Source organism: Brassica rapa, chromosome A02 (assembly GCF_000309985.2).
Source record: "Brassica rapa cultivar Chiifu-401-42 chromosome A02, CAAS_Brap_v3.01, whole genome shotgun sequence".
In the NCBI taxonomy this organism is placed as follows: domain Eukaryota; kingdom Viridiplantae; phylum Streptophyta; class Magnoliopsida; order Brassicales; family Brassicaceae; genus Brassica; species Brassica rapa.
The window spans coordinates 31,403,450-31,429,000 of record NC_024796.2 but is presented as its reverse complement, the minus strand read 5'-3'; the positions used below and the strand labels follow the sequence as shown (position 1 = coordinate 31,429,000).

At 38.9% G+C, this 25,551-nt stretch overlaps 7 protein-coding genes across 13 annotated transcripts; 4 read left to right on the top strand and 3 right to left on the bottom strand.

Annotated features, from left to right (window-relative positions):
- Nucleotides 1–1,444: 1,444 nt before the first annotated feature.
- Nucleotides 1,445–4,656, bottom strand: LOC103855358 (3-hydroxyisobutyryl-CoA hydrolase 1). 5 transcript variants are annotated; one of them, XM_009132329.3, is made up of 15 exons: nucleotides 4,502–4,656; nucleotides 4,322–4,394; nucleotides 4,158–4,238; nucleotides 4,018–4,086; nucleotides 3,872–3,935; nucleotides 3,716–3,795; nucleotides 3,562–3,645; nucleotides 3,399–3,483; nucleotides 3,233–3,318; nucleotides 2,700–2,821; nucleotides 2,370–2,430; nucleotides 2,173–2,271; nucleotides 1,997–2,098; nucleotides 1,859–1,900; nucleotides 1,445–1,780 (listed from the first exon to the last, which is right to left on the bottom strand). In XM_009132329.3, the coding sequence occupies exons 2-15, from the start codon at nucleotides 4,337–4,339 to the stop codon at nucleotides 1,649–1,651; spliced, it is 1,125 nt and encodes a 374-aa protein (XP_009130577.1). In that variant the 5' UTR covers nucleotides 4,340–4,394; nucleotides 4,502–4,656; the 3' UTR covers nucleotides 1,445–1,648. The 5 variants fall into 5 exon arrangements, with proteins under 5 accessions (XP_009130577.1, XP_009130578.1, XP_033141403.1 ...); XM_009132330.3 differs by having other exon boundaries at nucleotides 4,322–4,390; nucleotides 4,502–4,655; XM_033285512.1 differs by having other exon boundaries at nucleotides 4,322–4,432; nucleotides 4,502–4,605.
- Nucleotides 4,657–5,593: 937 nt separating this feature from the next.
- LOC103855357 (protein PIN-LIKES 7) lies at nucleotides 5,594–9,228 on the top strand. Its single transcript, XM_009132327.3, has 8 exons — nucleotides 5,594–6,889; nucleotides 6,982–7,061; nucleotides 7,150–7,274; nucleotides 7,355–7,476; nucleotides 7,571–7,831; nucleotides 7,918–8,018; nucleotides 8,096–8,334; nucleotides 8,418–9,228. Exons 1-8 carry the CDS (start codon nucleotides 6,755–6,757, stop codon nucleotides 8,540–8,542), a joined length of 1,188 nt encoding a protein of 395 aa, XP_009130575.2. The 5' UTR covers nucleotides 5,594–6,754; the 3' UTR covers nucleotides 8,543–9,228.
- A 5,001-nt stretch (nucleotides 9,229–14,229) lies between these two features.
- On the top strand, nucleotides 14,230–15,579 carry LOC103855356. Its single transcript, XM_009132326.3, has 4 exons — nucleotides 14,230–14,499; nucleotides 14,620–14,750; nucleotides 14,829–14,886; nucleotides 14,979–15,579. Exons 1-4 carry the CDS (start codon nucleotides 14,346–14,348, stop codon nucleotides 15,248–15,250), a joined length of 615 nt encoding a protein of 204 aa, XP_009130574.1. The 5' UTR covers nucleotides 14,230–14,345; the 3' UTR covers nucleotides 15,251–15,579.
- Nucleotides 15,580–16,427: 848 nt separating this feature from the next.
- On the top strand, nucleotides 16,428–17,914 carry LOC103855355 (thiosulfate sulfurtransferase 18). Of its 2 annotated transcripts, none has more exons than XM_009132324.3 (5): nucleotides 16,428–16,846; nucleotides 16,948–17,042; nucleotides 17,155–17,225; nucleotides 17,418–17,471; nucleotides 17,592–17,914. In XM_009132324.3, exons 1-5 carry the CDS (start codon nucleotides 16,749–16,751, stop codon nucleotides 17,685–17,687), a joined length of 414 nt encoding a protein of 137 aa, XP_009130572.1. In that variant the 5' UTR covers nucleotides 16,428–16,748; the 3' UTR covers nucleotides 17,688–17,914. The 2 variants fall into 2 exon arrangements, with proteins under 2 accessions (XP_009130572.1, XP_009130573.1); XM_009132325.3 differs by having other exon boundaries at nucleotides 16,441–16,846; nucleotides 16,963–17,042.
- Nucleotides 17,915–18,402: 488 nt separating this feature from the next.
- On the top strand, nucleotides 18,403–20,583 carry LOC103855353 (probable ribosomal RNA small subunit methyltransferase B). 2 transcript variants are annotated; one of them, XM_033285511.1, is made up of 9 exons: nucleotides 18,403–18,644; nucleotides 18,724–18,868; nucleotides 18,962–19,052; nucleotides 19,131–19,316; nucleotides 19,402–19,622; nucleotides 19,712–19,846; nucleotides 19,912–19,979; nucleotides 20,063–20,124; nucleotides 20,209–20,583. In XM_033285511.1, exons 1-9 carry the CDS (start codon nucleotides 18,595–18,597, stop codon nucleotides 20,355–20,357), a joined length of 1,107 nt encoding a protein of 368 aa, XP_033141402.1. In that variant the 5' UTR covers nucleotides 18,403–18,594; the 3' UTR covers nucleotides 20,358–20,583. The 2 variants fall into 2 exon arrangements, with proteins under 2 accessions (XP_033141402.1, XP_009130571.1); XM_009132323.3 differs by having other exon boundaries at nucleotides 18,403–18,649.
- Nucleotides 20,557–24,984, bottom strand: LOC103855352. Its single transcript, XM_033285510.1, has 8 exons — nucleotides 22,389–24,984; nucleotides 22,198–22,282; nucleotides 21,889–22,108; nucleotides 21,651–21,784; nucleotides 21,261–21,508; nucleotides 21,134–21,196; nucleotides 20,867–21,062; nucleotides 20,557–20,759 (listed from the first exon to the last, which is right to left on the bottom strand). Exon 1 carries the CDS (start codon nucleotides 24,731–24,733, stop codon nucleotides 22,817–22,819), a length of 1,917 nt encoding a protein of 638 aa, XP_033141401.1. The 5' UTR covers nucleotides 24,734–24,984; the 3' UTR covers nucleotides 20,557–20,759; nucleotides 20,867–21,062; nucleotides 21,134–21,196; nucleotides 21,261–21,508; nucleotides 21,651–21,784; nucleotides 21,889–22,108; nucleotides 22,198–22,282; nucleotides 22,389–22,816.
- LOC103855354 (ferredoxin--NADP reductase, leaf isozyme 1, chloroplastic) lies at nucleotides 20,666–22,627 on the bottom strand. The gene is made up of 9 exons (XM_033285513.1): nucleotides 22,448–22,627; nucleotides 22,198–22,333; nucleotides 21,889–22,108; nucleotides 21,626–21,784; nucleotides 21,417–21,508; nucleotides 21,261–21,338; nucleotides 21,134–21,196; nucleotides 20,867–21,062; nucleotides 20,666–20,759 (listed from the first exon to the last, which is right to left on the bottom strand). The coding sequence occupies exons 1-9, from the start codon at nucleotides 22,456–22,458 to the stop codon at nucleotides 20,692–20,694; spliced, it is 1,023 nt and encodes a 340-aa protein (XP_033141404.1). The 5' UTR covers nucleotides 22,459–22,627; the 3' UTR covers nucleotides 20,666–20,691.
- Nucleotides 24,985–25,551: the final 567 nt, after the last annotated feature.

Genomic DNA, 25,551 nt, shown 5'->3' with positions numbered 1-25,551 from the left:
AAACAACAAACACGAATATTTCATCTCGTATAGAATATAGCAGGGCGATATCGTACTACATACAAGTGCATGCAAAGTGGAAAGTTGTGCTATTACATACGACATAAGCATATTCCAATACAATCTACATGCAACACAACCATACCATTCTAAATTCAATCTACAAACAACACAACCATTCCATTTCAAGTAGAATAAAGCGATAAGGTAGTAGATTACCTAATTGAGTGAACTAATAATGTAATGATATTCTACACCAAAATTCAATTTTCCATACTACATACAAGCGCATGCCAAGTGGAAAGTAGTGCTATTACATACGACAGAAGCATATTCCAATACAATCTACATGTAACACAATCATTCCATTCCAAATACAATCTATGTACAACACAACCATTCCATTTCAAGTAGAATAAGACGATAAGGTATTGGATTACCTAATTGAATGAACTAAAAATGCAATGATATTCCACATGAAAATTCAATTTTCCATACTATGTAGTTCCTGTACCAGAGAAACCACAATTCCAAAATCTGACCGAAAGAACGAACGAGGAAGCATAAATAAAATGAGGAATTCACTGAATATGATGAAAATACCACGAATTGAAAGCGCATTATATAACTAACTGTCTAATACTATCTCATATGGAATAGTAAAATTGCATAATAGTAATATGACAAGATAAAACGAGATGGAAAGTGGATATAGTTTACTATACGTAGTCGCAAAGCAATTGTCAGCCACGATATTCCACACCAAATAAATCTACATTCATACACTACGGTCGGCGTGGCACCGGTTCAACAGAATTCAAATTTAGGAACCATCAGAACAGTCGGAACAACCAAAACATGAAATCAAAATCCCTAAATTCTGAGCATAAGGCCCTAATTTCGTAGAATATCCCAAAATCATATGAAATACGAACAGACGAAGAGAAGGTGAAGTTAAATCAAAGAAGACAGTGATAACTTACCGTACTGACAAAGACCGGAGAGGAATCGGTTTGATGAAATTGGGGAGAAGCGTCTCTAACTAACCGTCTCTGCAAAGTAAACGCCTTCTGTTTCGAATGATGGCGGAAACAGAGAGAAGAGCACAACTGAAATTACAGTGAGAAGGGGATGAAGAAGATGTCGTGATCTACCAGAAGCAAGAATGTGTAGCAAATCAGAAGATGTGAATAATAGTAAGCCACGATTTACTTTTGTGGATCTAATAATTAATTAATTTATTTTGCAGGTTACGCCGGTTGAAGGAGAGGATAATACGGTATTAATATGTATATGTGACGCCGTGTATCGAACTGTTAGGTAAATTGGGTAGTGGGTGAATATTGATTTTTTTCATGGTCATAGGCCCCAATTCCCCTTATAGTTATAGTTGTGCCTCCAACAGCCAAAACAAAAATCTTCTCAACATCTCTCTTCTGCTTTGGTCTCATCTTTGATTACAATAATAATTTTTTTTCTTTCTCACTGTTTTGCATTATCAATACTGCATGTTTCAAATTTAACAATACTACATGTATGTAGGTATATAATATGCAAGGCCGGCCAATTCAACACAGACCTAGTAGTTTATTACATTTATTTTCCTTTTTAGACCTAAACCCAATAGTGCTCCATCACCTTGTCCATTTCACAGCTTTGCCATTGCTAAGGCTGGCAAATTTTTCCTTGCTGGAAACTTTAGATCCTCTTCTTCCTCCACTCTCTTGAAGTACTGCTCTACCATCCGATCCTTCATCTCCTCCAGCCGCCATGGCTCCCACTGTAATTTTAACTAGTACATCAACGATCTACACCGCAAACATTATAAATGGACAGAGATTTTTTTTGTGTGTTAAACCTTTGGATTCTTATCTTTGTCAATCAATATGGCTCTGCACCCCTGCATAAGAAAGAAAGACAAGTTGTTGTAATTATGGCTCTACAACAAGGACATTTTCAAAAGAAAGAATATACAATGGGAGAAAGTTGACAGAACCTCCACAAAATCTTTGCTTATATCTCCCTTTAGCACATGACACACCATTCTATACTCACGGCTAAGGCACTGCCCCACCCCCTGCAACCTTCCTTCTCTTATCTGAAAATATATGTACGCACAGTCAGCTCTTTCCATCATTCTCTCTCTCTCTGAATAGGTGTGATGCAACTAACCGATCTAAGAGAGATTTTAAGGCTTGCTGGTGAAGCCTTTTTCAATGCTCTAATAGTGCTTGAGATCCAATCATCGCCTCCATGGGTGGCCTCTCTCTCCTAAGCAGCACATACAATGATAGAGAGCATCGTCAACGGTGTATCAGTCAACCTAGCATCACAATCCAACATATCAACTATATCGATGAAAAACTCACAAGTGCAGCTATAATTTCTTCCACTGTTCTCCCCGAGAAGCACCTATCAATAACATCCAACCTGCCCCAAAAAAAACAAACGGAAAAGCTAAGAAACAGTTTGACTCTGCTCTCTTTGATCCTCACAAGTCACAAATCTTTCATTCAAGTTCTAATGAGAAATTGATTACCTAAAACATGATAAACATGTAATGTGATGTGATCATGATAAATAACAGATCAAATGTTTTAGCACATGACATAGAATGCGTGAAACTTTGGCATGCCAAAAGATACTAAGCAAACTCCGGTACAATAGAAAGAATTAAAGATATGATCATATACACTTGCCTGTGGTAAGCACTCTGCTGTTTAAGGTGCGGATTCTGTGTGTATGCATCGAGAATTGTTGAGACCAAGGCTGGATCACTTGAATCAACTCTGCAAAGTTCTGCTTCCAATGCAGTCAATCTCTGTACAAGGAGTAACCTGACTAAGTAACAATCCTTTGCAGAGTAAATATTGCTTGACGGTAGTCGCTCAATATAAGAAACCTCTCAAGTGTCAAAAGTCACTCAAGAATGTAATAGGAACGATATAACCAAATCACAGTCCACAAATTTGGTAATGAACACTAAGTCCTAACAGCTAATCACGCTGGCTGGAGAAAATAAACATGATGAACAAGACTCTATTCCAAAGACATATGACAACAGCGTAAGACAGGAAAGACACCTCCAACATTCCTTGGCATGAAGATGATAAATAGAGACATAAGTTTTTACAGAGGTTTCAAATGTCAATATAAAGAACCCAACGGCATTAGCATGTCAAGTTCCGGCGGATGGGAAATACCAAAAGATTTAAGAAAGGGAAATTCATACTGTTGAAGGAAGATAATGAGTAGCAAGACCACAAGCAAGCATGTCAGCGCCATCTAACCTAGCTCCTGTGAGGCCAACATACTCTCCTGAACAAGAAGGGTGAGAGAGGGAGATAGCCTGTGGATCTAAAGGAAATGCAAAAGAAAAAAAGAGAGAGTATTGTTACCAAAAAATCCAGGGAGTCTAGACAAGAAGTAGGAAGCGCCTACATCCGGAAAGAGCCCGAGAACTGTCTCGGGCATGGCAAAAACCTTGGAAAAACGAGAAAGATATGAGCATATAGACTTGAGAGACATTTATATGTCTTCATAAATGGACATGGAGAATACCGTGTTCTCAGTAGCAATACGAAATGGACCATGGACGGAGACACCAGCTCCGCCTCCCATGACAATACCATTCAAAATTGAAACCTAATGGAAAACGAAGGAAGGAACACATGATGAGCGTTATACGAGTAATTCATTGAAAGGAAGGAGGGACCTGAGGTTTGGTATAGGTGGCCATAACATAGTTGAGCATGTATTCATCTGCGAAGAACTTGGCACCGAGTCTCCAATTGCCTAGTTAGTCCACGGAAATAGAGAAAGTAAGAAAAGGAAAAGAAAAGGAAAAGATGGATAACATATTATACATTACCTTGTCCGATGTCACGAACGACAGCTGAAACATCACCACCAGCACAAAAGGCTCTTCCCTGACCCTGTGGCAAAAGTTAGTTAGTTAGTTAGTTAGTTATTCCACTGTGTGTGAGAGAGCAAACATAATAAGGATAGTGATTTTACCTTAAGGATAACAAGTTTCACACTAGGGTCCTCCTCATATGCAAGGAACAGTTGCAGCAACCGAGATATCTAACAAATAGAAGATTGATTTGAGTCATCATGACGAAACCAATTGCGCATTAGGGAGGAAGATTCAATACCATTTGGAAGGACAGAGCATTCAGCTGCTTTGGTCTGTTCAGTGTCAATATTCTAACACTCGATTTCTCTTCCACCAAAACCTGTTATTAAAAAACAATTGGTTCGGTTCGGTGAGGGAGGGGCGAATTGATCATCATTCATGTTAAACAAGAGGAAAAGAGACCTGCGAGTGAGAGGCCATCTCCTCTTATTCTTTTCTTTCTTTCTGACAACGATCCTCAGCCAGCAGTAACTAACTAGATCGAGGGGAAATGGTACCTTAGTTTTTGTCTTCCTTCGGATTAAAAACAGACCAAATTGGGATTTATATCAATCACTTTGAATGGAAAACAAAAACCAACACCTATTTCTCAATTCCAGGCGCCGCTGTGGCGTTAGAGTTATTGAGGTCTTGCTTCGAATTCGCAATGAAGAGATAGAACGAAGATAAGATGGGATAGGATAGGATTAAAGCTTTCAAGTTATGTTTTCATTTATCTGATCCTTCATCTATTGGGCCTTTGTGTTGTTGGGTATGATAAAAGCTTTTAACAAAAACAAAGATTATTTATCTGCACTTCATATCTGGGCCTTACTGGGCTTGCCTCTCATCCCATTTCACCTCAAGCTTTGATTAGCTTTACTGAACCCGAAAATCCGATCCAATAAAAATGATCCGAACCCCACCCACACTGAATGAATCTTAAATTGGTTATGGCATTATCCGAACCGAACCGATCCTAAATTGTTACCCGATAGAACCCAAAACATTCAAAATCCCACAAAAAAAAAATTTGTACTAAACATATCTCAAGTCCTAATATGTATCCTAAATACATTAAGATATTATTGAACATCTAAAATAATTATCTATTAATGGTTGAAGGTGGCGGTCGATGCTTATTAGATTTTGGTTTTGTTTTCATTGAATAATGTTTTTCATTTCATGAAAATTTAGTTCTATTTATTTGATTTTCTTTCTATCAATTTATGTTTACTTTTTGTTTGATTTTGATTGCTCATGTTAATTTGATGTTCTTTTCTTGTTTTTCAATCGATTTTACTTATGTTTTTGTTACAAAATAGGTATAAATCAGATATTTTAAAACCGAAAAACTAATTTTACTTATGTTATGTCTATAGAGTAGATACAAATCATGTACTTTTAAACTGAAGAAGCAATTGAAATCCAAACCCGAAAGTACATCGGGTTGTAATAATTCTTTTAAGATTTACTAAATCCAACCTGAACTCGATAGAATCCGAACCGATTCTGAATCAAACTTTCATATAATCCGAATGGAGCTGATTTTGATAAACCCAAAAAACCGAGAATCGATTGGACAAAATCGAAATTCGTTTGGGACTCCGAATGCTCGTGTCTACTTCATACGTACCTACATGAGTTTCTTACTGGCCTATATATCTACTTAACTGAAGTCCATGTAGCCCAAGGTAGATTGTGCTGACTCCGTACACACGCACCAGATGGTCCAAGTGCTTTGCAGATGCCCCGGATGGTTTTTAATTAAAAACGCCATCTACAATTTTGGTCATGTACCAATTATTTGCAGTTCTATGCACATAATTCTTTAAATAATCTTGGCGATGCCCCCCATAACATTCATCTCCATTGATCACAACCCTAGTCATGCGTCTTATCTCCAAGGACTAGTTCTACAGGACATATTCTTATCTTATCTAATATATGATTTGACTATCTTTTAGTTTAATACTATAATTTTATCCTGAGCTAAATACGTAAATTATCAGAAACAAAAATATACAAGCAAATGACGGTTTCTTGGTATTTGATTTAATCTTTTTTTTTTCAACACGTATTTGATTTAATCTAATAAGCTTTTTTAGCCTATATGTCACTATCTTCATTTTAGCTTGTTTCCTCAAATTATATGTAGTTGTTTTCCCATGTGTGTATGTGCGGTGTCGGGATCAGCTTAGCAGAGTGGCTTGCGAAAGTCTCCAAAATCACAGTTGACATTTAATATTTGATTTATGTAATAAAGTATATAATAAAACATGTTTAAAAATGTGAAAAGAGAATGTGTACCGTGGACCTGGCATGGGGCATCAAATTGGAAGAATGATGTTTCATATATTTTATGTTGTTAGATATTTTTAACAAATATCAATACATAAGTAAATGGACCATTTAGGGAAAAGGTTAGTTTGTGACAGCTTGTTTTCTGTTAAAATTTCAAATGGACGCTTTTTTGAGCTGGATAGATAATCAAGAAGGGGAATTTGTTTATATATATATGCGAGGAGCAACTAGACAATGACAAGTCTTGCTTTGATTCTGTCAACATTAACCTGAGAGGATCCCAAAGGCCTCTTTCATGTATGTAATTCACATGTGATTTTGCACCAGCTGAACGCAAACATTTTCCAGAAGCCAACTTGTCTCCTGTTGAAAAGTTGAACCCTTCTTCTTCATGTACCCCACTCCTCCACCTAATTAATATATACCTATCGACTCTCTTCATCTCCACCATTCTTCACCGACAGACAGAAATATCATCATCTGTATCTTACATTGGCTGTTTTTATTCTTCTGCAAGAAACCAGAGAAAAGAAAAAAAAAACAAATTTAGGGATGGGTTTCTTAGAGTTATTGGAAGTGGCTTCGATGCCTATAGTCCAAGTTCTCCTAATCAGCGTCCTTGGTGCTTTCTTGGCAACCGATTACTGCTCTCTTCTCTCGGCTGATACCCGAAGATCCGTAAATAAGGTACATCCTCCCTCCCTCCCTCCCTGCCCTTTTTATAACCATTCATGCATGCACTAATAATTAATGAACATATTTATATATATCATTTGCAGCTCGTCTTCGTGGTCTTCACCCCCTGCATCATGTTTGCCAATCTTGCCCAGACTGTCACATTGCAGGACATTATTTCATGGTACGCATCGTCCTTCTCCATGAGAAACCTATTTTGTGGCGTATAATTCTTTTTATATTTCAAACCAATCAAGTTTAATTATTTTCAGGTGGTTCATGCCTATAAATGTTGGAATCACCTTTCTAGTAGGAGGTATTCTTGGATGGTTGGTTGTCAAGCTGCTCAACCCAAAACCCCAACTTCATGGTCTCATAATCGCGACATGTGCCTCAGGTAACATTAATTTTGCAAAATCTATAACAAAGGAGATTCTTACGAAATCTAACGTGAATGAATGATATATATATATATAGGCAATATGGGAAACCTTATGCTTATTCTGGTCCCTGCCATTTGTGATGAGGAAGGCAGTCCTTTTGGGAATCGAAGTGTCTGCAGATCCATTGGACTATCCTACGCATCTTTCTCTATGGCCGTAAGTCAAAACCAAACATATATCATCATTTCTGATCAGAGTTTTGTAATGATAATAGTGACTTTCTTTTTTGGGCGCCGGGGGTCTCATGCAGCTCGGGGGTTTCTATATTTGGACATACAGTTACCAACTTGTGAGAAGCTCTGCTACGCAGTTCAGAGCTCTTGAAGCCGCCGGTTTGGCCAAGTCTCCCAACAAGGAAATCGACTCTGATCCCCGGACTCTTCTCCTGAAGCCGCAACAAAACCAAGACCTTGAAATCCAAGTGAAAGAAAAGGTGTCTACGGGGACATACATCAAAGACTTGCTCCATCAGATTCTTGAGGAACTCTTTGCGCCACCCACTATTGGTGCCGTAAGTAAAAATAATTAAGAAATCATTTCTCAAATCAATACTAAAAAAAAAGATGCATGATTTCATATGTTTTCTGTTGCATTCAGATTCTTGGTTTCGTCTTCGGAGCAACCAATTGGCTGAGGAATCTTATAATCGGGGAGAATGCCCCGTTACGAGTCATCCAAGATTCAGTGAAACTACTTGGGTATGAACTTGCTTGCGAGCACGTCTTTTAGACATCACGAATAACTAAATATAATTAAGTTGATTTGGCACTGGCAGGGACGGCACAATACCTTGCATCACACTCATACTTGGGGGCAACCTGATTCAGGGTCTGCGTTCCTCAGCCGTGAAAACGTCAGTGATTGTGGGAGTGATCTGTGTGAGGTATATCATCCTTCCCGTGGTGGGTGTAGGGGTGGTTCAATTAGCATGGAATTTAGGTTATCTTCCTCCGGACCCTCTCTTCCGATACGTTCTCATGCTTCAGTTCACACTTCCACCTGCCATGAATATCAGTAATTTTCCTCAAACCCTTTTTTTTAATATATTAACAGAGAAATAATCAATCAATCAAATCATTTCATGTTGTGGATTGCAGGTACAATGGCACAGCTGTTCGACGTCGCTCAAGATGAGTGCTCGGTCATCTTTTTGTGGACCTATTTGGTTGCATCCTTAGCCCTCACCGTGTGGTCAACCATATTCCTCTCTATTCTCTCCTGAATCTGCAAATGGTTGTATTACTTGTATTGGTGTATATTAAGTACTATGTTTGGTTTGTTTGAGTACCAGTGTATTCATGTTGCAAAATAAAACAGAGAAAGAAGACCTAAAAGAAGTCTTGTCTCTGTTTTCTTTTCTTTTCTTTTTTTCTAAAAATGAGGTCCCATAGAGAGAGAGAGAACCCAAGTAGGAGGAGAGGCGTGTTGAAGTTGAGCACATAATAAAGAAAGAAATGTGCGCGCGGTTGGATCTTCCAATGTTACTTTGCTGCTAGTGGTTCGCCCCTTTTCACTAATTTCAGAAACTTCTACGCACTTTTCCTCCCCGCCTTAACTATATCGTTCTGTAATTTTTTTTTACATTTATTAAGATTTTTAAACAAATTGTTCTAAATGAGCAAACAGCTAATAATAATGAGTCCACCGGAAAAATTGGATAAGCCAAGTATAAGAAGGATGCACTAAAATGATCAATGATTGAACAAAATAGGTATCGTCTTTGACCTAGAAAAGCATTGTAATAAACCAGTCTCAATGATCATTTAGTAAGCTGGCCAAAGAAAGGGCCCTGGAGCTCATGCAATGCTATAGACTCAAATGATGCAATTTCCACTTTGTACTTGCCAACACTAGGGCAGTTCTAGACAAAGAGAAGCCTACGCATTAAAATGAGGATAGACCTAGAAATAGAAGAAGTATAGAAGCGACCAAACTTGAGCGGCCTTCCAAGGTCACCACTTCAAAACCAGCCCTTTCGCCTACTTCACATTAAGTGGCCATGTAGCTTAAAGTATCCAAATCCAACCAGTGTAATTTACAGGATCTTATAAGCAAAGACTCTCACAGTGTTAGTTAACCGAGACCTTCCAACAAAGCTATCAATCAATTGCGTGCCTTACGAGCCAAGACAAAACAAAAACAGACGTTTGCTTTGTATTGGCTTCATAGTATATTACTTATATTGACTGTTATAATTGGGGGGTTTTTACCAAAACTAACCCACAACTTGATTTTAATTCCAAACCTATACCCAAACTTGAATCAAATGCAAAACTAACCTAAAAGCCTAGTGAAATTACAGCTCAGCCCCTTGTGACCAAATAAAAAAACAGAAGCCATTTTTACGAATATAGCCCCAGTAAATCGTCTGAGTCGTCTGAGATGTTGGAAGTCGTCTGGACGACTGAAGTGTAAGTCGTCTGGTACCAGTTTATTTTAAAAATAATTTATAAATCTTGTAAAAAAATATTTTGATGCGTAAAAAATAAAAATCAAGTAATTATAAACAGTTTTAACTGATATAAATTAAGATATGATAAAATTAATTTGTTTTGAAGATAGATGAGTGGAAGTAGTGAATCATGAAATACTTTAGTTTAGGAGTTTGGCAAACATATGTTGTAGTATTGTATGTATTGTTAGGGTTAGATTTTGGAAAACTAAAATATTTTTTTCAAAAATTAGTTTTCACCTATATGTGTTTATTTCTGTGTATAGTAAACACTTTTCAAGTTTGATTTGGTTTTATGAAGTGTTTAATTAGATAATTAAGTTTAGGGGTTATGTTTAGAGTGTGGACGACTTATATTTCAGTCGTCTGCTGAATAATTTACCCGGACGACGTATATTTCAGTCGTCCAGACGACTTACTTGTAAGTCGTCTGGAAAGTCTTCTATTTTAGTTTCCCGCTAAAAATATTTAATTTCCCGCTAACAATATTAAACTCTTTTGGACGACTTACATGTAAGTCGTTTGTTTTAATTTCTTCACCAGACGACTGAAATGTAAGTCGTTCAGGAAGTCGTCTGAATCAAAAATATTTAATCTAATTGGATTTTTTGTCTCCCTATATAAAGAAAAATTTACACATTCTCTCTCCTCCTCTCAAATGGCTGTAACAAAAATGTAATGTTCATCATTCTAAAACTCTCCAACCTCTCTCTAATCTCTTTGACTTGAAAACACCAAACTTTATATGAATTTTTCAGTTTTGTCTCATGTATTTCTTACTAATCTATCTCTTTTGCAGGTTTTTAATCAAATGGTACTCATCTTCCACTAATTTAGAGGTAGATCTATTAATTTTAGATATGTATTTTTGTGTGTTCTATAAATGTAGATTTATCTAATCTTCCACTCATTTTCTCTATTTTTAAGTCATTTGAACGGTTTTGAATATGCAGGTTTTTCAGATCTGGATTTGATGTGCAGGTTTTTCAGATCTGGAAGACTTCTGGGACGACTTACCTGTTAGTCGTCTGGAAGTCGTCTGGAAGTCGTCTGGACTTCTAGGAAGTCGTCTGGATTTTTCTGAGCGTTTTGGTAAGTTCTTATGTCTGATTTTTCTTCATTTGGTAACTTCTTGTTGTATAAAGTTCTTACTTTTTTCCCAAACTAAAACTCTCCAAACCCACTCTAATCTCTTTGACTTGAAAACACCAAACTTTATATGAATTTTTCAATTTTGTCTCATGTCTTTGTTACTAATCTATTTTTTTTTTTGCAGGTTTTTAATTATTTGGTACTCATCTTCCACTAATTTAAAGGTAGATCTATTATTTTTAGATATGTATTTTTGTGTGTTCTGTAAAGGTAGATTTATCTAATCTTCCACTCATTTTTTCTGTTTTTAAGCCATTTGAACGTTTTTGAATATGCAGGTTTTTCAGATCTGGATTTAATATACAGGTTTTTCAGATCTGGAAGACTTCTGGGACGACTTACTTGTTAGTCCTCTGGAAGTCGTCTGGAAGTCGTCTGGACTTCCTAAAAGTCGTCTGGACTTCCTGTAAAGTCGTCTGAACTTCCTAAAAGTCTTCTGGCAAAGTCGTCTGAACTTCCTGGAAGTCGTCTGGACTTCTTAGAAGTCGTCTGGACTTCTTAAAAGTTGTCTGGTCTTGTCTACTCAAGTGGAATCCAAGCTTGTCTTTGTAGATGAATGATCTATAATAGTTTTGTTTGTGGTCTGTTTTATGAATTACATGTATACTCTTTTAGTTGTGAATTTTTTGTAAAATCAGTAATAATGTTTTCCAAGATGTATTAAATGTGCTAACAATGTGTTTACACATTTACAAATCAATGAAATAATAGACTTCAGTAGACTTTTTCTTATCTTTGGATCTCTCATATGCAATAATAAACTCCAATGGCCTTTTTCTCATCTTAATAAACAAGAATGTTGGTAAGAGATGGAAACAAACAATAGTAACTAGTCAAAGCATATCATATTTTTTATAAGTTTGCATTGAAAAGCTTAGTCAAATTTAGTAAAATTAAGGGAGAGAACATATTTTGTAAATATGAGTTTTACATATCTTGAAGTTACTTATCACTCTTAAAAATACAAGTTATTCAAAAACTAACGTAGAGGACTTAAAAACTAGTGGAGAAGACGCGGACGACTTCAATCTAAGTTGTCTAGACGACTAAACTATATGTCGTCTGGTCAACGCAGAGGTTATTTTTGCAATTGACTTTGAAATCTGTTATTTCGGACGACTGAAAGTTAAGTCGTCTACTATTGTTTGGTTTAAAAAAAAAACTCCAAAAAAGCTAGACGACTTACATTTCAGTCGTCAGAGGTTAGTTTTGCATTTGACTGGATTATTTCAGAAGTTTGACTTTTTGGACGACTTACATTTCAGTCGTCTAGTGAAAATTAAAATAATAATATTTTTTAAAAAGTAGACGACTTACAGTTAAGTCGTCATAGGTTAGTTTTGCAATTGAAAAAAAAACTTCAAAATTTAATTATATACAGACGACTTATAATTCAGTCGTCCACGAGACGACTGAAATGTAAGTCGTCCAGGATTTACGAGGTTTGACCAGAATCTCGGAAAAAAATCATGGACGACTTACAATTAAGTCGTCTGGTGGACGACTGAATTATAAGTCGTCTGTGTATAATTAAATCTTGAAGTTTTTTTTTTCAATTGCAAAACTAACTTATGACTACTTAATTGTAAGTCGTTTACTTTAAAAAAAAATATTATTATTTTAATTTTCGCCAGACGACTGAAATGTAAGTCGTCTGGGGAAGTCAAACTTCTGAAATTATCCAGTCAAATACAAAACTAACCTATGACGACTGAAATGTAAGTCGTCTAGGTTCTTTGGAATTTTTTTTGAAACCAAACAATAGTAGACGACTTAACTTTCAGTCGTCTCAGGTTACAGATTTCAAAATCAATTTCAAAAATAACCTCTGCGTTGACCAGACGACTTCCAGGTAAGTCGTCTACAGCCAGACGACTGAAAGGTAAGTCGTCTACAGCCAGACGACTTCCCAAGTAAGTCGTCTGACGAACAGATCTGGAAAAAAACTCGATGTCATACCTTAAATTGGTGAGATAAGTTCCTTAGCATACATAAGGCTTCTCCAAGCACACAGAATCACAAACGGAAGTCACCCACCCATAATCGTTAGCTTCTATGACTCTATGAACCATAAAAATTTTAGAATCAAAATCTTGGGTTTTTTTAGCTCATTGTGGAGAGAAAGTGAGAGATATGTTGTGTTTAGTTCACAAGAATGGAAAAAGAAGAAGGGTAAATCGATTTTGGGAGCATTAAGAGCTTCAAATTGGTTGTTCATGGTGGTTGTGGTATTGATGACAATGGCAATCTTGTAATTACTTGAAGATGATGAGGGTGAGAGAGTAAAAATGTCATTTTCGAAAAAAAAAAAAAATTGATGGCATTTTCGTAAATTATATGAACTTGTGGGGTGAATAGGGCAAAACCAATTTTCAAAAAAAAAGGAGGTTAGTTTTGTGTTTGACTTTAAGTTGTAGGTCAATTTTGCAAAAATCCCTATAATTGGCCCAGAGCTTCCCTCTTCCAGGATTATTTCCATTTTATTATCTTTAATCTGATTATAATAAAATTTTCTCAATGTGATTTTAATTATCCAACGACTCAATTCACTGGCTTGGCTTTACAAAACATTTGAACAAGGTGTACTTGTCTTGGCACAAAAAGAAAGTTGTGTAGCTCTTGTCTCCAGTGTCCAGTGCCCACCCAAGTAGGAAAACGAGAATCTTGAGAAAAGAGATAGACTGAACCTTCATTTGCCGCACCTGGACTCACCTCTGTTGTTGTTACTGTTGTGTTATGGCACGCTTGCGGACATTTCTGGATCTGCTATTTCCATCACACATTAAACACTCAATAAGTTCCAAATATCCTTATAAAAAAATCAATAAACAATAAAACACTCCACAAGATCCAAGCCTAATCTGAATCATTGCTTGCTGCTATAGGTTTGGTTGGATGCTTGGAGTTGTCATAGTCTTTGAGTAGATGGATGTCTTTTGTTCCTGTTTTAATTGCAGACTATAGTATTTATCCGTGTGTTCGATTTAATTCGTAAGTTACCCCGGAGTGGGTTTTAGCTGCCTGTTCTTTGGGCTCTTGTCTCTGGGGATGTATGTTATCCGCCAGCTTATGTACTAAACTATCGTATCAATGAATTTCAATTTGGGAAAAAAAAAAAAAGATCCAAGCCTAAGATCTACTAACTAATGTGGTGGATACATAATAGCTAGCTGGTCTGGTTGTTGATTTTATCCGAAATTAAATCGTTAATGAAAAATAAAAAGCCTTAGGGGCTTTAACCAACGAGAATGCCCGTTAATACATACAATATTGGGCCTCAGTGGATCTGATTGCAGGCTTTAACCAATAGAGAAGACCTCGCCGAAAGACGCCGCAGGAAATCGCGTCTTCTGGAAGAAAATATTTGATTTTTTATCTGCTCGTAACTTGCAACTTGCTAGCACCGTCGCGTCGAGTTCCAATGGCATCTCTCCACTCCCTCGCCGCCGTTTCTGTAATCGACACTAAAGGAACAGCACATACTTGGTCTTGTTCATCAACTCTCCGCCCTTTTTCATCTCTACGATTTAAACCCAGCGAGCTCTCAATATTCCCAAACCATCGCAAAGGCAAAGGTATCATCACCATCTACTCTTTCTCTTTCATATTTGGTTGTGGGGGTAGAGAATAGATGCATGTTTGTTGATAATGGTGAATTATTGAGGGTAGTTGTTGATATGGATTTATTGTGTTAGGGGGAGCAATAAAGGCGCAGTCGAAAGAAGCAAGTCTTCCTGTGGGAGAGGGAGATGCATTAACTAGTATCAAGCATCTTCTCCTGCCTGTGATTGATCGCAATCCTTATCTCTCTGAAGGCACCCGACAGGTTTGCTTTTCCACCCCCCACCCCCACTTCCACTTCCACTTCCCACTTCACTTGTCTGAAAGAAATTGGTGTGATTAGGCTGCTGCTACAACAACTAGTTTGGCAAACAAGTATGGAGCTGATATCACTGTTGTAGGTAAATAACCTACATATATATATATATATAGCCAAACTTCTTTAAGCACTGTGAGTTTCTCGTTTTAATTCACTCACGGCCCTTTGATTCAGTCATAGATGAAGAAAAAAGAGAGTCTTCTTCGGAGCACGAGACTCAAGTATCCAACATCCGGTGGCATCTAGCACAAGGTGGTTTCGAGGAGTTCAAGCTGTTGGAGAGGCTTGGGGAAGGGAAAAAGGCGACGGCCGTTATAGGAGAGGTGGCGGATGAGCTCGGGACGGAGCTGGTAGTGTTGAGCATGGAAGCCATCCACTCCAAGTTCATCGACGCCAATTTGCTCGCTGAGTTCATCCCCTGCCCCGTCCTCCTCTTGCCCTTATGAATTATTATTATTATTCCTTAACCATGCCAAATATTTGCTGTCTTGTCTCTTCTCGTACGCTTCCTTGAATCCTTCTTTTTTTTTTTCCATGTATTGTCTCCGTGGAAGAAACTAGAGAGAGTGGGTCGAAATGTGAAATGCACATCTTCTGTATGTTTTTTATTGTGATGGTTCTGTGTGCCCGTTGTGGTTGTTCTTCGTAAGCCATAGTCCGTCATAACTTAGTTACTCACTCTAGTTATTAGGACAAAAGGTCTCCTTATAATGACAAATTTGCTGGCTGGCACGAATGTAAACTGGATGTTTGGTTTCAGATAATATTCATTTTAGGGATTGACCAGCAACTGCCGTATGGCATTCTGGTTTCATCTTTATTTTGATTTGCATGTTACCTAGCTAGCCTTGTCGTCAATGCTTGTTTGGTTACCTACAGCCTTTTTTCTCTTTTCAACATGCTAGCTACATAAGTATAATGCAGTCTTCTGGAACTCCTCCCAGTTCATGCACTTGCGACAGCGGAGGGGTTTAGGGATGATGACACTGCAGATCTCTGCTAATGGGGGCACCATTAAAATGGCTAAGCTCGTGTAGTCATTCTAGCTTTGTTTTTCATATAAATGATATCAATATTATGTGTGCTGTTGTTGTTTCGTGATATTTTGTCTGCTATATATCAGTTAATGTTTTTGAGTTAAACAAGACGCGTGTGGGAAACAAATCGATAGGAACAATGTTTTGAGATAAATTAAATCTTTTAGATTAACTGCATTCTCTCTCCCATGAGTTGGAGAAGCTCATGCATCGTGGCAAATGTGATACTAGCTAGCTAGATCCAGGACAATATTTTTTTTATGTTAGCTTGTTGGTTCTAAATGGAATCTCTCTTGTCCGAAAGTTTGGTAAATTTAAAATATTGAATCCGAATCCCATATATGCATGGTGGAATGGAAACCATTGAACGTGGCTTTTGACTTTTACTTTATTTGTTTTTTGTCTTTTACGTAATGACAGATAAAGAGAGGAAGAAGAATACGCCATCATCGTCCTCATCCCTACCTATCGTCTCATCCAATACAATGACTCCTTCATGGGGTCGTTCGTTGCGCAATTCCATCACCATTTAACTTGTGTATAGGGTAATCAATTTGTTTGTTTTCTTCTTCTTCTTTTTTGGTTAAGTTTGGTCATCAATCAAAAGTATTAGTTTTGGGCGTTACATGCTAATTGATTGATATTCTCACTCATTTTCTTTCAATATTTTAAATTAGTGGGAACTGAACACGTTACGTTTTAGGCTTTGGATCCACTTTACCAAACCTGTCCATGGTCTATGAGGCTTTATCTTTATATTCTTTTTTTTTTGGTGCAAATTTTAAAATTTATACCAAGTTTTTCTTTATTGTCTCTGTATTGCGGTTTTTTTTTCCGGGTTATTTATTACTCTCTGCTCTTCCTATAGCTTCATCCTTTTTTTTTTCCTGACAAGAAGGTAGAGAATATGTTTCCTGACAGCTCAAAGCGGGAAGAAGTTGTTACTGTTGATGTGAGCCAAGCCAAGATTCTCCTCCAGTCCGACCATCAATATCTTGATGTTAGGTACGCTCATCATCACTATATATCTATATGCTCATGTTCAGAGACAAATCTTCACTATATATCTACATACGCATGTACCCGCAATTCAAGCTGTTGGTTAGTACTTGCACATGCAGGACTGAGGAAGAGTTTCGGAGAGGCCATTGTTTTGTTCCTAAGATCCTCAACGTTCCCTACATGCTCAACTCGCCTCAAGGTAATCAAAACCAGTCAACTTTTTAGTCATTGTCAATTAAGAAACCAATTATACTTGATATATATATATACACACACATATAAGACCCCCTTGTGATATTGTGATACAATAGGAAGAGTGAAGAATCAAGACTTCTTGGATCAAGTGTCTTCTCTTCTCAACCCAACATATGATATCCTTGTGGTAATATCTCTTATCTTCCTCACCACAAGATCACTTTTTTTTTTCTTTTCTCTTTAGTTGTTTTTTTGGGCCATGAAAGCTCAAAAAAACTTGGTAAGTTGGGAGAGTACTTAAATGACATGGAAAGTCAAACATTTGATGTTAGTCATGTGCTCTCTCTCATTAGTTTGAAATCGATCTTGATACGCACAGGGTTGTCAGAGTGGAGCCAGATCCTTAAATGCAACAACTGAACTTGTTGCTGCTGTAAGTAATCCCCTAATTTGATTTATATGCAAATTATTATAAAACTCAGTCACTCCGATTATAGCAATGAATCAATCATACATACATACCATCTTTTAATGTAAAAATAAAATAAAATAGGGTTTCAAGAAAGTGAGAAACGTAGGAGGTGGCTATCTGGCTTGGGTGGACCACAACTTTCCCATCATTAAAGAGCAGCAGCAATCTGCAAACTAAGAGATGCATGCATGCACCCTCTTTAAATTTCCTTTTAATATAATGCAAACTGTGATGGAATAATAGCTATCTCTCTCTCTGTATTTAGAATCTGCAGTGTGTTGTGTTATTAAGAAAAGAAAAGAAGAATTTGCAGTGTGTTGTTGTATTAAATAATACAGTGTTTACATAATTTTCTTCGTAAGCATTGTCGCTCAGATGAGTTTCCTATTGAAGTTTCCAATGAAGCTACCAATGCAGAAAATATGGAAAGAAACAATGAAAGAGATGATTTTGAAAATATTGAAGAAATTTTGGAGACACAAGATCAAGAAAGAGAAAGTGCTAATATCTGGAGAGAAGCAATGGCTGAAGAAATGTGGAAAGATGCAACTACTTAGAATTTTTTTTTTTTGACAACAGCTACTAGTTTTATTTATTAAAAGATATTATAATAATAATTTTTTAAGTTTTTTTAATTATTGATTTGGAAACAAACTCCAATAAATATTCCTTAACAAAAATAAAAAAGTATTTCAAACCACTCTGTTCAAATCCTTCTCACGAGGAAAGATTCCACTCAAATCTATTAAAAGAATCCTAATTACAGTTATATTAAATTCCACTAAACTTCCAAAACCAATAACACCTCTGAAAAAAGAAAAGAAGAATTTCGCAGTGTGTTGTTGTATTAAATAATACAGTGTTTTCATTAAATCTACCCAACCAAACCGAATCGAGCCATAATCTCTGGGCCTTTGAGTAGATATATATATATATTTTAAGGCCCAACCAAAGCCCTTGTCCTTTTCTTTTCTGTTATCTCGGTCCCGACCAAACCAAGCGCTCTCTCGACAGACTCTGCGGCGGTATCTCATGTCGAAGCAGCTGGAGTTGCCGGAGAGTTTCGTTAGGTTTTTAGAGGCGAATGACATTGATCCTTCAATCTATAATGAAGGAGATTCACTTCCACGCTACGTAAGGTAAATAAAGAGACCCTCATCCCGATTTATAGTTTTGGAATTGAAACCAAAGAGGTTTTTGTGTCCGTTTGAAGGTTGAAACCTGGGTTCGAGGATGTTGTCCAAGAGATTGAATCTGAAATTAACTGCAAGATGGAGCAGCTGAATTGGCTGCCTGGATTTTACTCAATTCCTCCACATGTTCATATAGCGAGGTCCAAGGCGTATCAGCAAGGCAAGGTGAGAGAGAGAGAGAGCAACCAAAGTTCATCTATTCTTATGTCAAAGCCAAGCCTTATTCCTTCTTCTTCTTTGTGGGATGGATTATTTCAGATGTACGGAATAGACGCAGCTTCGGGTGCTGCTGTTTCAGCTCTTGGTATCTCCCCAGGAGACCATGTCTTGGATCTTTGTGCTGCTCCTGGTCATCATTCTTTACATTCCCTTTTCTTGATTCCATAGCTGTGTGTGTGTATTGTTCATAACAAATACTCTCTCTCAGGTGCTAAACTGTGTATGATGCTAGACCTACTGGGTGACAAGGGCACTGCAACAGGTGTCGATGTTGCAAGGCATCGCCTCTCTGCCTGCAGAACAATGCTTCAGAAATATGGTCTCGGTGAAAGGAGTCGTCTTTTCCTTGCTGATGGAACTACTTTCTCACTTCCACCCACCACAAACCTACCTTGTACACCGAGCGACCAACACTTTCTACATTCTCTTTTTTTTTTTTTTATGATTCGTAAACCTATGCTAAAGAGTTCATCATCCAGGTGGGTCATGTGATGAAGAAACATTCAAGCAGTGGACTTCTCGTAGACCTTACAAAGAAAGGAAACAAGTAGCCAAGACCAGGAATAACTTTGTTTTGCCGCTTCATGCTCACCCGGAAATTGTTTTCTACGGACACAACTCCGGAGTAATTGGGCTACCAAAGAAGGAGCTTTTTAGACCCCTTGACCAAAATGATTGCGCAAATCGTGGGTATGACAAGGTAAACTTATGATCTGCTTCAGATAGTAACATTCACTTAAAAAAGCAAGCAACGTAAACTAATGACCTCAAGTGTGTGATTTTTGCAAGGTTCTTGTAGACGCAGAGTGCACACATGACGGTTCAATCAAGCATATCCAGAAATTTGAACAATGGGGTTGGACAACCTTGGAACGCCGTGTACTTGATGCTGAGAGAACCGATACAAACTTGACTGCTCTTCAGGTAAAGACCGCTTGTTATATTATATTTACCTCTGTGGCAATCACTGAGAGGGTCTTTGTTTGCAGTTAAATCTACTGAGAAATGGATTCAGATTGTTGAAACAAGGTGGCATTCTTGTATACAGCACCTGCAGGTAGACTAACAGTATGCTCTGGTGTGTGTCTTTCTTTTTTTTTTTTCTTTTAGCATGATCTAATAAGTTGTGCCAACTAACAGTTTGACGCATGCCCAAAACGAAGATGTGGTGGATCAGTTCCTTGCTGAAAGCTCCTCTGCAGGTACATAATTTTGAACAAATGAATCCAACTTTTTGAGGTCAGACTAGTGAGACAAAATTAACAGAAAACTGAGTGATGATGCAGAGCTGCAGGAGATTGAAATGGCCAAGGAATGGCCGTGTAGAAGTGGACGCACTCCAAAAACAGTGCGTTTCGACCCTTCCACCTCAGCAACCAGCGGCCTCTTTGTTGCCAAAATCAAGAAAATGGCACCAGAGAAGAATGTGTTATGATGTTATCTATTATAATCGCATTTGAAAAAAGGGTCGTTAGGTTCTCGACTGTCTGAGGAATAGAAAGTGGATTTGCTTATTAATTTGCCAAATCCTAATTCATGAACTGCAGCTGATTTGTGTCGTACAATAGAACTTGCCAGTCCCGCCTCTTTTCAACTAGAGAGGTTGATTTTAAGTTGTAAACCTACCACAATGATTTGTTGGTTGTAGCGCCATGATTGTATTCCACTATATAATATTCTCGCAAGGAAGAATAAAGATGCAGAAACGAAGAATTGACCAATGGCATCAGCTCCTTTATCTACATAATAAAACCCCTCACAAGCTCTGCTTAGTAAACTTCCACATTCCACTGCTCACTCCTCTTCAATTGCTTCTTGTACTCTAACCAATCGATCCCTGTTAAAATCACCCCCCAGTTAAGTGAAACCATGTGCAGCAGAGACTTGTTTGGTTTTCCAAAAACAAAAAAATGAAATGAATTGAGACCATGATCTCATCTATACCTTTCTCCATACCCTTGAGGCCACACATGTAAACAAATGTGTTGTCTTTCTTCAGCAACTCCCACAGCTCTTGTGCATACTCTGCCATTCTTGTCTGTATGTACATTTTCTCTCCCTTGTCGTTAGTCTGCTCCCTGCTCACCGCAAAGTCCAGCCTGAAGTTTTCCGGATTCTTCTCCTTCATCTTCTCAAACTCCTGTCATTTATTTTTATCCACACAGGTCAACCAGTTCTATTTTAATGAAATTAAGTAGTGACTAGGATTACCTCCTTGTAGAGCAGTGAGCTGCTTGTGGGTACACCCAAGAAGAGCCACGCCAAACCATTGAACTACATATAAAGCCACAATGTCAAATGGTGATTGGTGTGTCAGAGAGTTTGTTCTTGGACTCACCTTGTAGTCCTCGTGCTCCTCAAAGAACATTTTCCACAAAAATGATCTAAATGGAGCTATTCCAGTTCCTGTTGCAAGCTATAAAGCAAACCGAGAACAAACAAGTAATAATCACAAGGAATGTTGATTATCCATTTATATTATATGACAAAATACCATGATGATGGTGGCATTTGGGTCTTTAGGCATAAGCATTTCCTTTCCAACTGGTCCAGTGATCTTTGCCTCATCACCCGGCTTCAAGTCGCCTGTAAAAATAAACACCACAAACAAACAAACACTAAGAAGAGTTCATGAAATAAACACCACAAACAAAATAAACACCACCCGGCTTCAAAAAAAAAAAAAGGTTCTTCATTGTTTACTAGTCAGAGGGGGAAAAGCTCTCACGGTTTTGGAGTCTCCAAAGTCACCAATGGCACTGCTGGCTATAGAGTATAACCTCAGCTTGTGGGGCTTCCCGTTCTTGTCAATTCCTTCTGGAATCACTCCTATCGATTGCCCTTCTCTGTATGGAACCTCACCTATTTCATTCATATTGTTTTTTTTTACCAAGCAACTCGAGTTAAAAATCAAAAACATTCTAATGACTGACTGTTACTGAATTTGTGGTGGGGGAGAAGCGTACCTTGGGTGGTGAAGACAATGTGCCAGGTCTCACCGGGAGCATCATCGCCAGTGATCCTGGTGTTCAAGAGGCATCGACCAGTGTAAGGGTCCTTTGGTTTGAATTTGTTGACAACTATTCCTTCTTCCTGTTTCTTTGACTCCTTGACTACTTTCACTGGCACCTCTGTTGTCACCTGAGCCTTCACTCTTCCCCCATAACTACACGCCTCCCGTGTGCTCTGTAGATATACAGAGCACAAAAATGTAAAGACTCTTTTGGTCATTCTATTCTATGGCAAGCTGTGATTAAAAAGCAAAGAAATGATACCTCGTTGTTGAGGAAAATCCAACGAAGGATGTTTTTGTGGGGAGAGACAACGACGACTTTGATGATGGAAATGAGACTGCAGCACCTATAGCAGCAGCAGCCATGTTTGATCAATAATGGAAGAAGGGATATAACTCTGGCAAAACAAAGAAAAAAAGATCAAAGAAAAATATCAGAGGAAGCTATGATACGATGAGGTTGTGATAGGATTTGCGTGAAGGAAAATGGGAGGCCAAGGATAAGTTATTACAGCTTTATCATTTCTCCTAATTGTCTACATATCCACCCATCTAAAAAACAGGTTCACACACCAGTGATCAAATATCAGATTTATAATGATCCTCATGGACTTATCTACTTTCACATGTAGTCATTGATTCATGCCATATCTTCAAAAAAGGGCTCAAACAATCATCAAATATCGTCTGCAGATTATTAGAGGAATAAGTAGAGACAGTATCAAAAGAGAAGACCAGCTACAAAAAGCTCCATTCTTTAATCTTCTTGCTTTACACGTAGGTGCTATTAAACAAGCCGAGAGAAACACAATTGAAACGTGCGTGCGTGCAATTGAAATACAAGCCGGGAAACAAGACATCCAAAATGGAAACAAATTGAATCAATTGAAATTGAAACCCCTTGATCCTTTTGACTGGTACAGGTCCAGTCTCCCCTTAGCCTCCTGCAACAGAGCTTCTAAGCTCTCCAGCTGTGTCACCCAAGACTGTTTCGAAGCCCACTCCAACACTGCCAGAACCTCGTCCTTCGCCAGCTGCTCACTGTCCGGTACATTAAGTGCTATGTAACATAGGAGCTCTAATGCCGGAATCTGAACCCCACTCTCTCCAAAGTAGGCCAACTGAACCAGATGTTTCCCTCCTCCAGCTTCTATAATACTCCTCGAGTGATCTTTGTGCAAGTAATTCTCAGTGCAGGCGAATTTTGTGAGGGCAACCGCTGCTTCCCCTGTCACTTCAGGCTCTCTTTCATCCAGGAGCTTCACCAAAGGCCCAATCATCCTTGACTCTGTTGCTCTGAAAGTTCTTGCAAGGTTCCCTATGGTTCTCATGCACGGGATGAGTAGCTCAGAATCCGCAATCTCAATGATTTTGAGCACCTGATCAACCACAGCCTTGCAGGCAGGGGAATTAGGCTTGAATGCGGAGCGTCTGAGGTCGGCGTCCTGCTCTGCAACAGCCGTGATCTCCATCAAGGCCATAGCTGAGTTGTATCTGACCTCTTCATTGCCCTTGTCAATGAGAACAGCGAAGCAAAGGAGAGCTCTAGACTCGGTGATGCTTTTGCAGATGGTGGAGTTGCCTTTGGCCAGCTTCCAGAGCGCCCTAGCGGCCATGGCCTTCATCTGAGACTTGGTGGCAGAGTCTTCCAGCTCTCGGGTCTTGGAAGTGGAATTCTGGTGTTGGTGTAGATTGCAAGGGGGCTTAACAACAGCACCAGCAGCTTTACTGTGGAGCGTGGTGGACTTCTTGGGAGGGTTGGCCATGGAGTTGACGACGACACTGTGCATCTGATTGGGCATTTGCTTCCCAGTGGGATGGGGAATAGAGGTGTGATCGTCGTCGACAGCCTTGGAAAGAGGGTTCTCCTTGGCGAGAACGAGAGCGTGGTGAATGGAAGTAGCCTTGTTGTTGACAATGGCGTACTTGCTGTGCTCTTGGACGGTTTCGAAGGCCAAGTGACCAACGAGAAGGCGAATGGCGTTGTGCTGAGCGAACATGTCTTGGCACTTGGGGTGATTGGAGACGAGCTCGGAGGTGGCCCAGGCGACGACGGCCTGGACCTTCATGGGGCCTTCCTTGAGGACTTTTCCGAAGACGGAGCAGGCGCCGCCGTGGATCATATGCTCGACGCTCTCGGGGTCACGACCGAGCAAGCCTAAAGCACGAGCAGCGTTCTCTTGGCCCTCGGGCTTGCCTTCCTTGAGGAGCTTAAGGAGAGGGCCAACGCCTCCTTCCTCGATGATAAGCTTGGTGTAGCGATCGTTGTCGCGGGCAAGAGAAACGAGGGAAGCGGCAGCATCGGAGCGGTCTTCGAGGGATCCGGTGTGGAGAAGAGCAATCTGCTCCCAGATGAGGCAGAGGATGGGCTCGTTGGCGGCGATGGGAGGAAGGCCGAGGTAACCAGCGTCGCCGCGATCCTCAGCGGGAGCGGAGACGCGGAGGAGCCAGGAAACGTCACTGATGGAGTTCTCCAACTGAGCAGACATCTTGCGGAAGGCGGCGGCGGGGATGATGGTGAAGACGCGCTTCATGATCCCGTTCCCTCGGCACTTGAGCACCAGGGAGAATGCCTTGTCCAGCATCTGCTCCGTGTCGTCGATTATACGCCGCGTCGGCCGCTCGTACAGATCCGAACTTGCGCGCGCTGCCTGCCGGAGAAGACCAGCAAGCTTCTCCGTCTTCGCCTTCACTTCCGCGCACTCCTGCTTGAACGAGCTTGCCTCATCCGCCGCTTTCACCACCTGGTCTGACAGTTGGATCGGCTTCGCTAAGATTTGCTTCACGATATCCGCCATCGACAAACTGATTGGATCTGAAACCAGAATCGCCAGGAATGAAGAATCCTTTATATTTTTTATTTCACAGAAATGTCAAACGCGAGCGGCTCTTGGCTGAGTCTTTATTCAGTTCAAAATGACTACTATACCCTTCCCTATGACTTTAGTCAGTCCCCCGTATATGCCTTTTGGCCTTGGACTACTGTGGAAACAAAGTTGTGGTGGTGACCACGTCCACCAGTCAAAACACTTAACCAACTACAGCCATCGCTTCGCTCGCTGATATTACATCATTATCTTCTACCGCTGCGCGCGGATAGTATTTTGTTTTTTTTTTCATATTTTTGTACTATTATGTCAATTGTTTAGTTTTATAAAATGTTATGTTTTTATTGTAAATTTGGAATTAAAAATCTAGTTTTTCCTTACTGTAAAGTAAGTTAATTTTTTTGAATCTTACCACAACACATTATACATAAAGAGAATATAGTTGGTCTTTATATTCTTATTTGGTGTAATATTGAAAATTTTGATGGTTTTTTTAAATTATATATATTAGGATTGATTTTCGTGACTATATTCTATAATTGTCTAAAAAAATTGTTTGTCCTATATAGACATCCACATAAATATGGACTTCTGATAAATTTGTTCATTGAGATATTTAGTTTCACTTTTAACTTTATTCTCTTTTTTGACATCCTCATGCTAGCTTGTGGGGCTAGCCAACTTGGTGCAAAAGGGTTTACAAAAGCTGATTGAGATGCGCGTGATCGGACACCTTTTGCTAGGCTATTCATACGGAATTTTAAAGCTCTAGGAATATAAGCAATAGA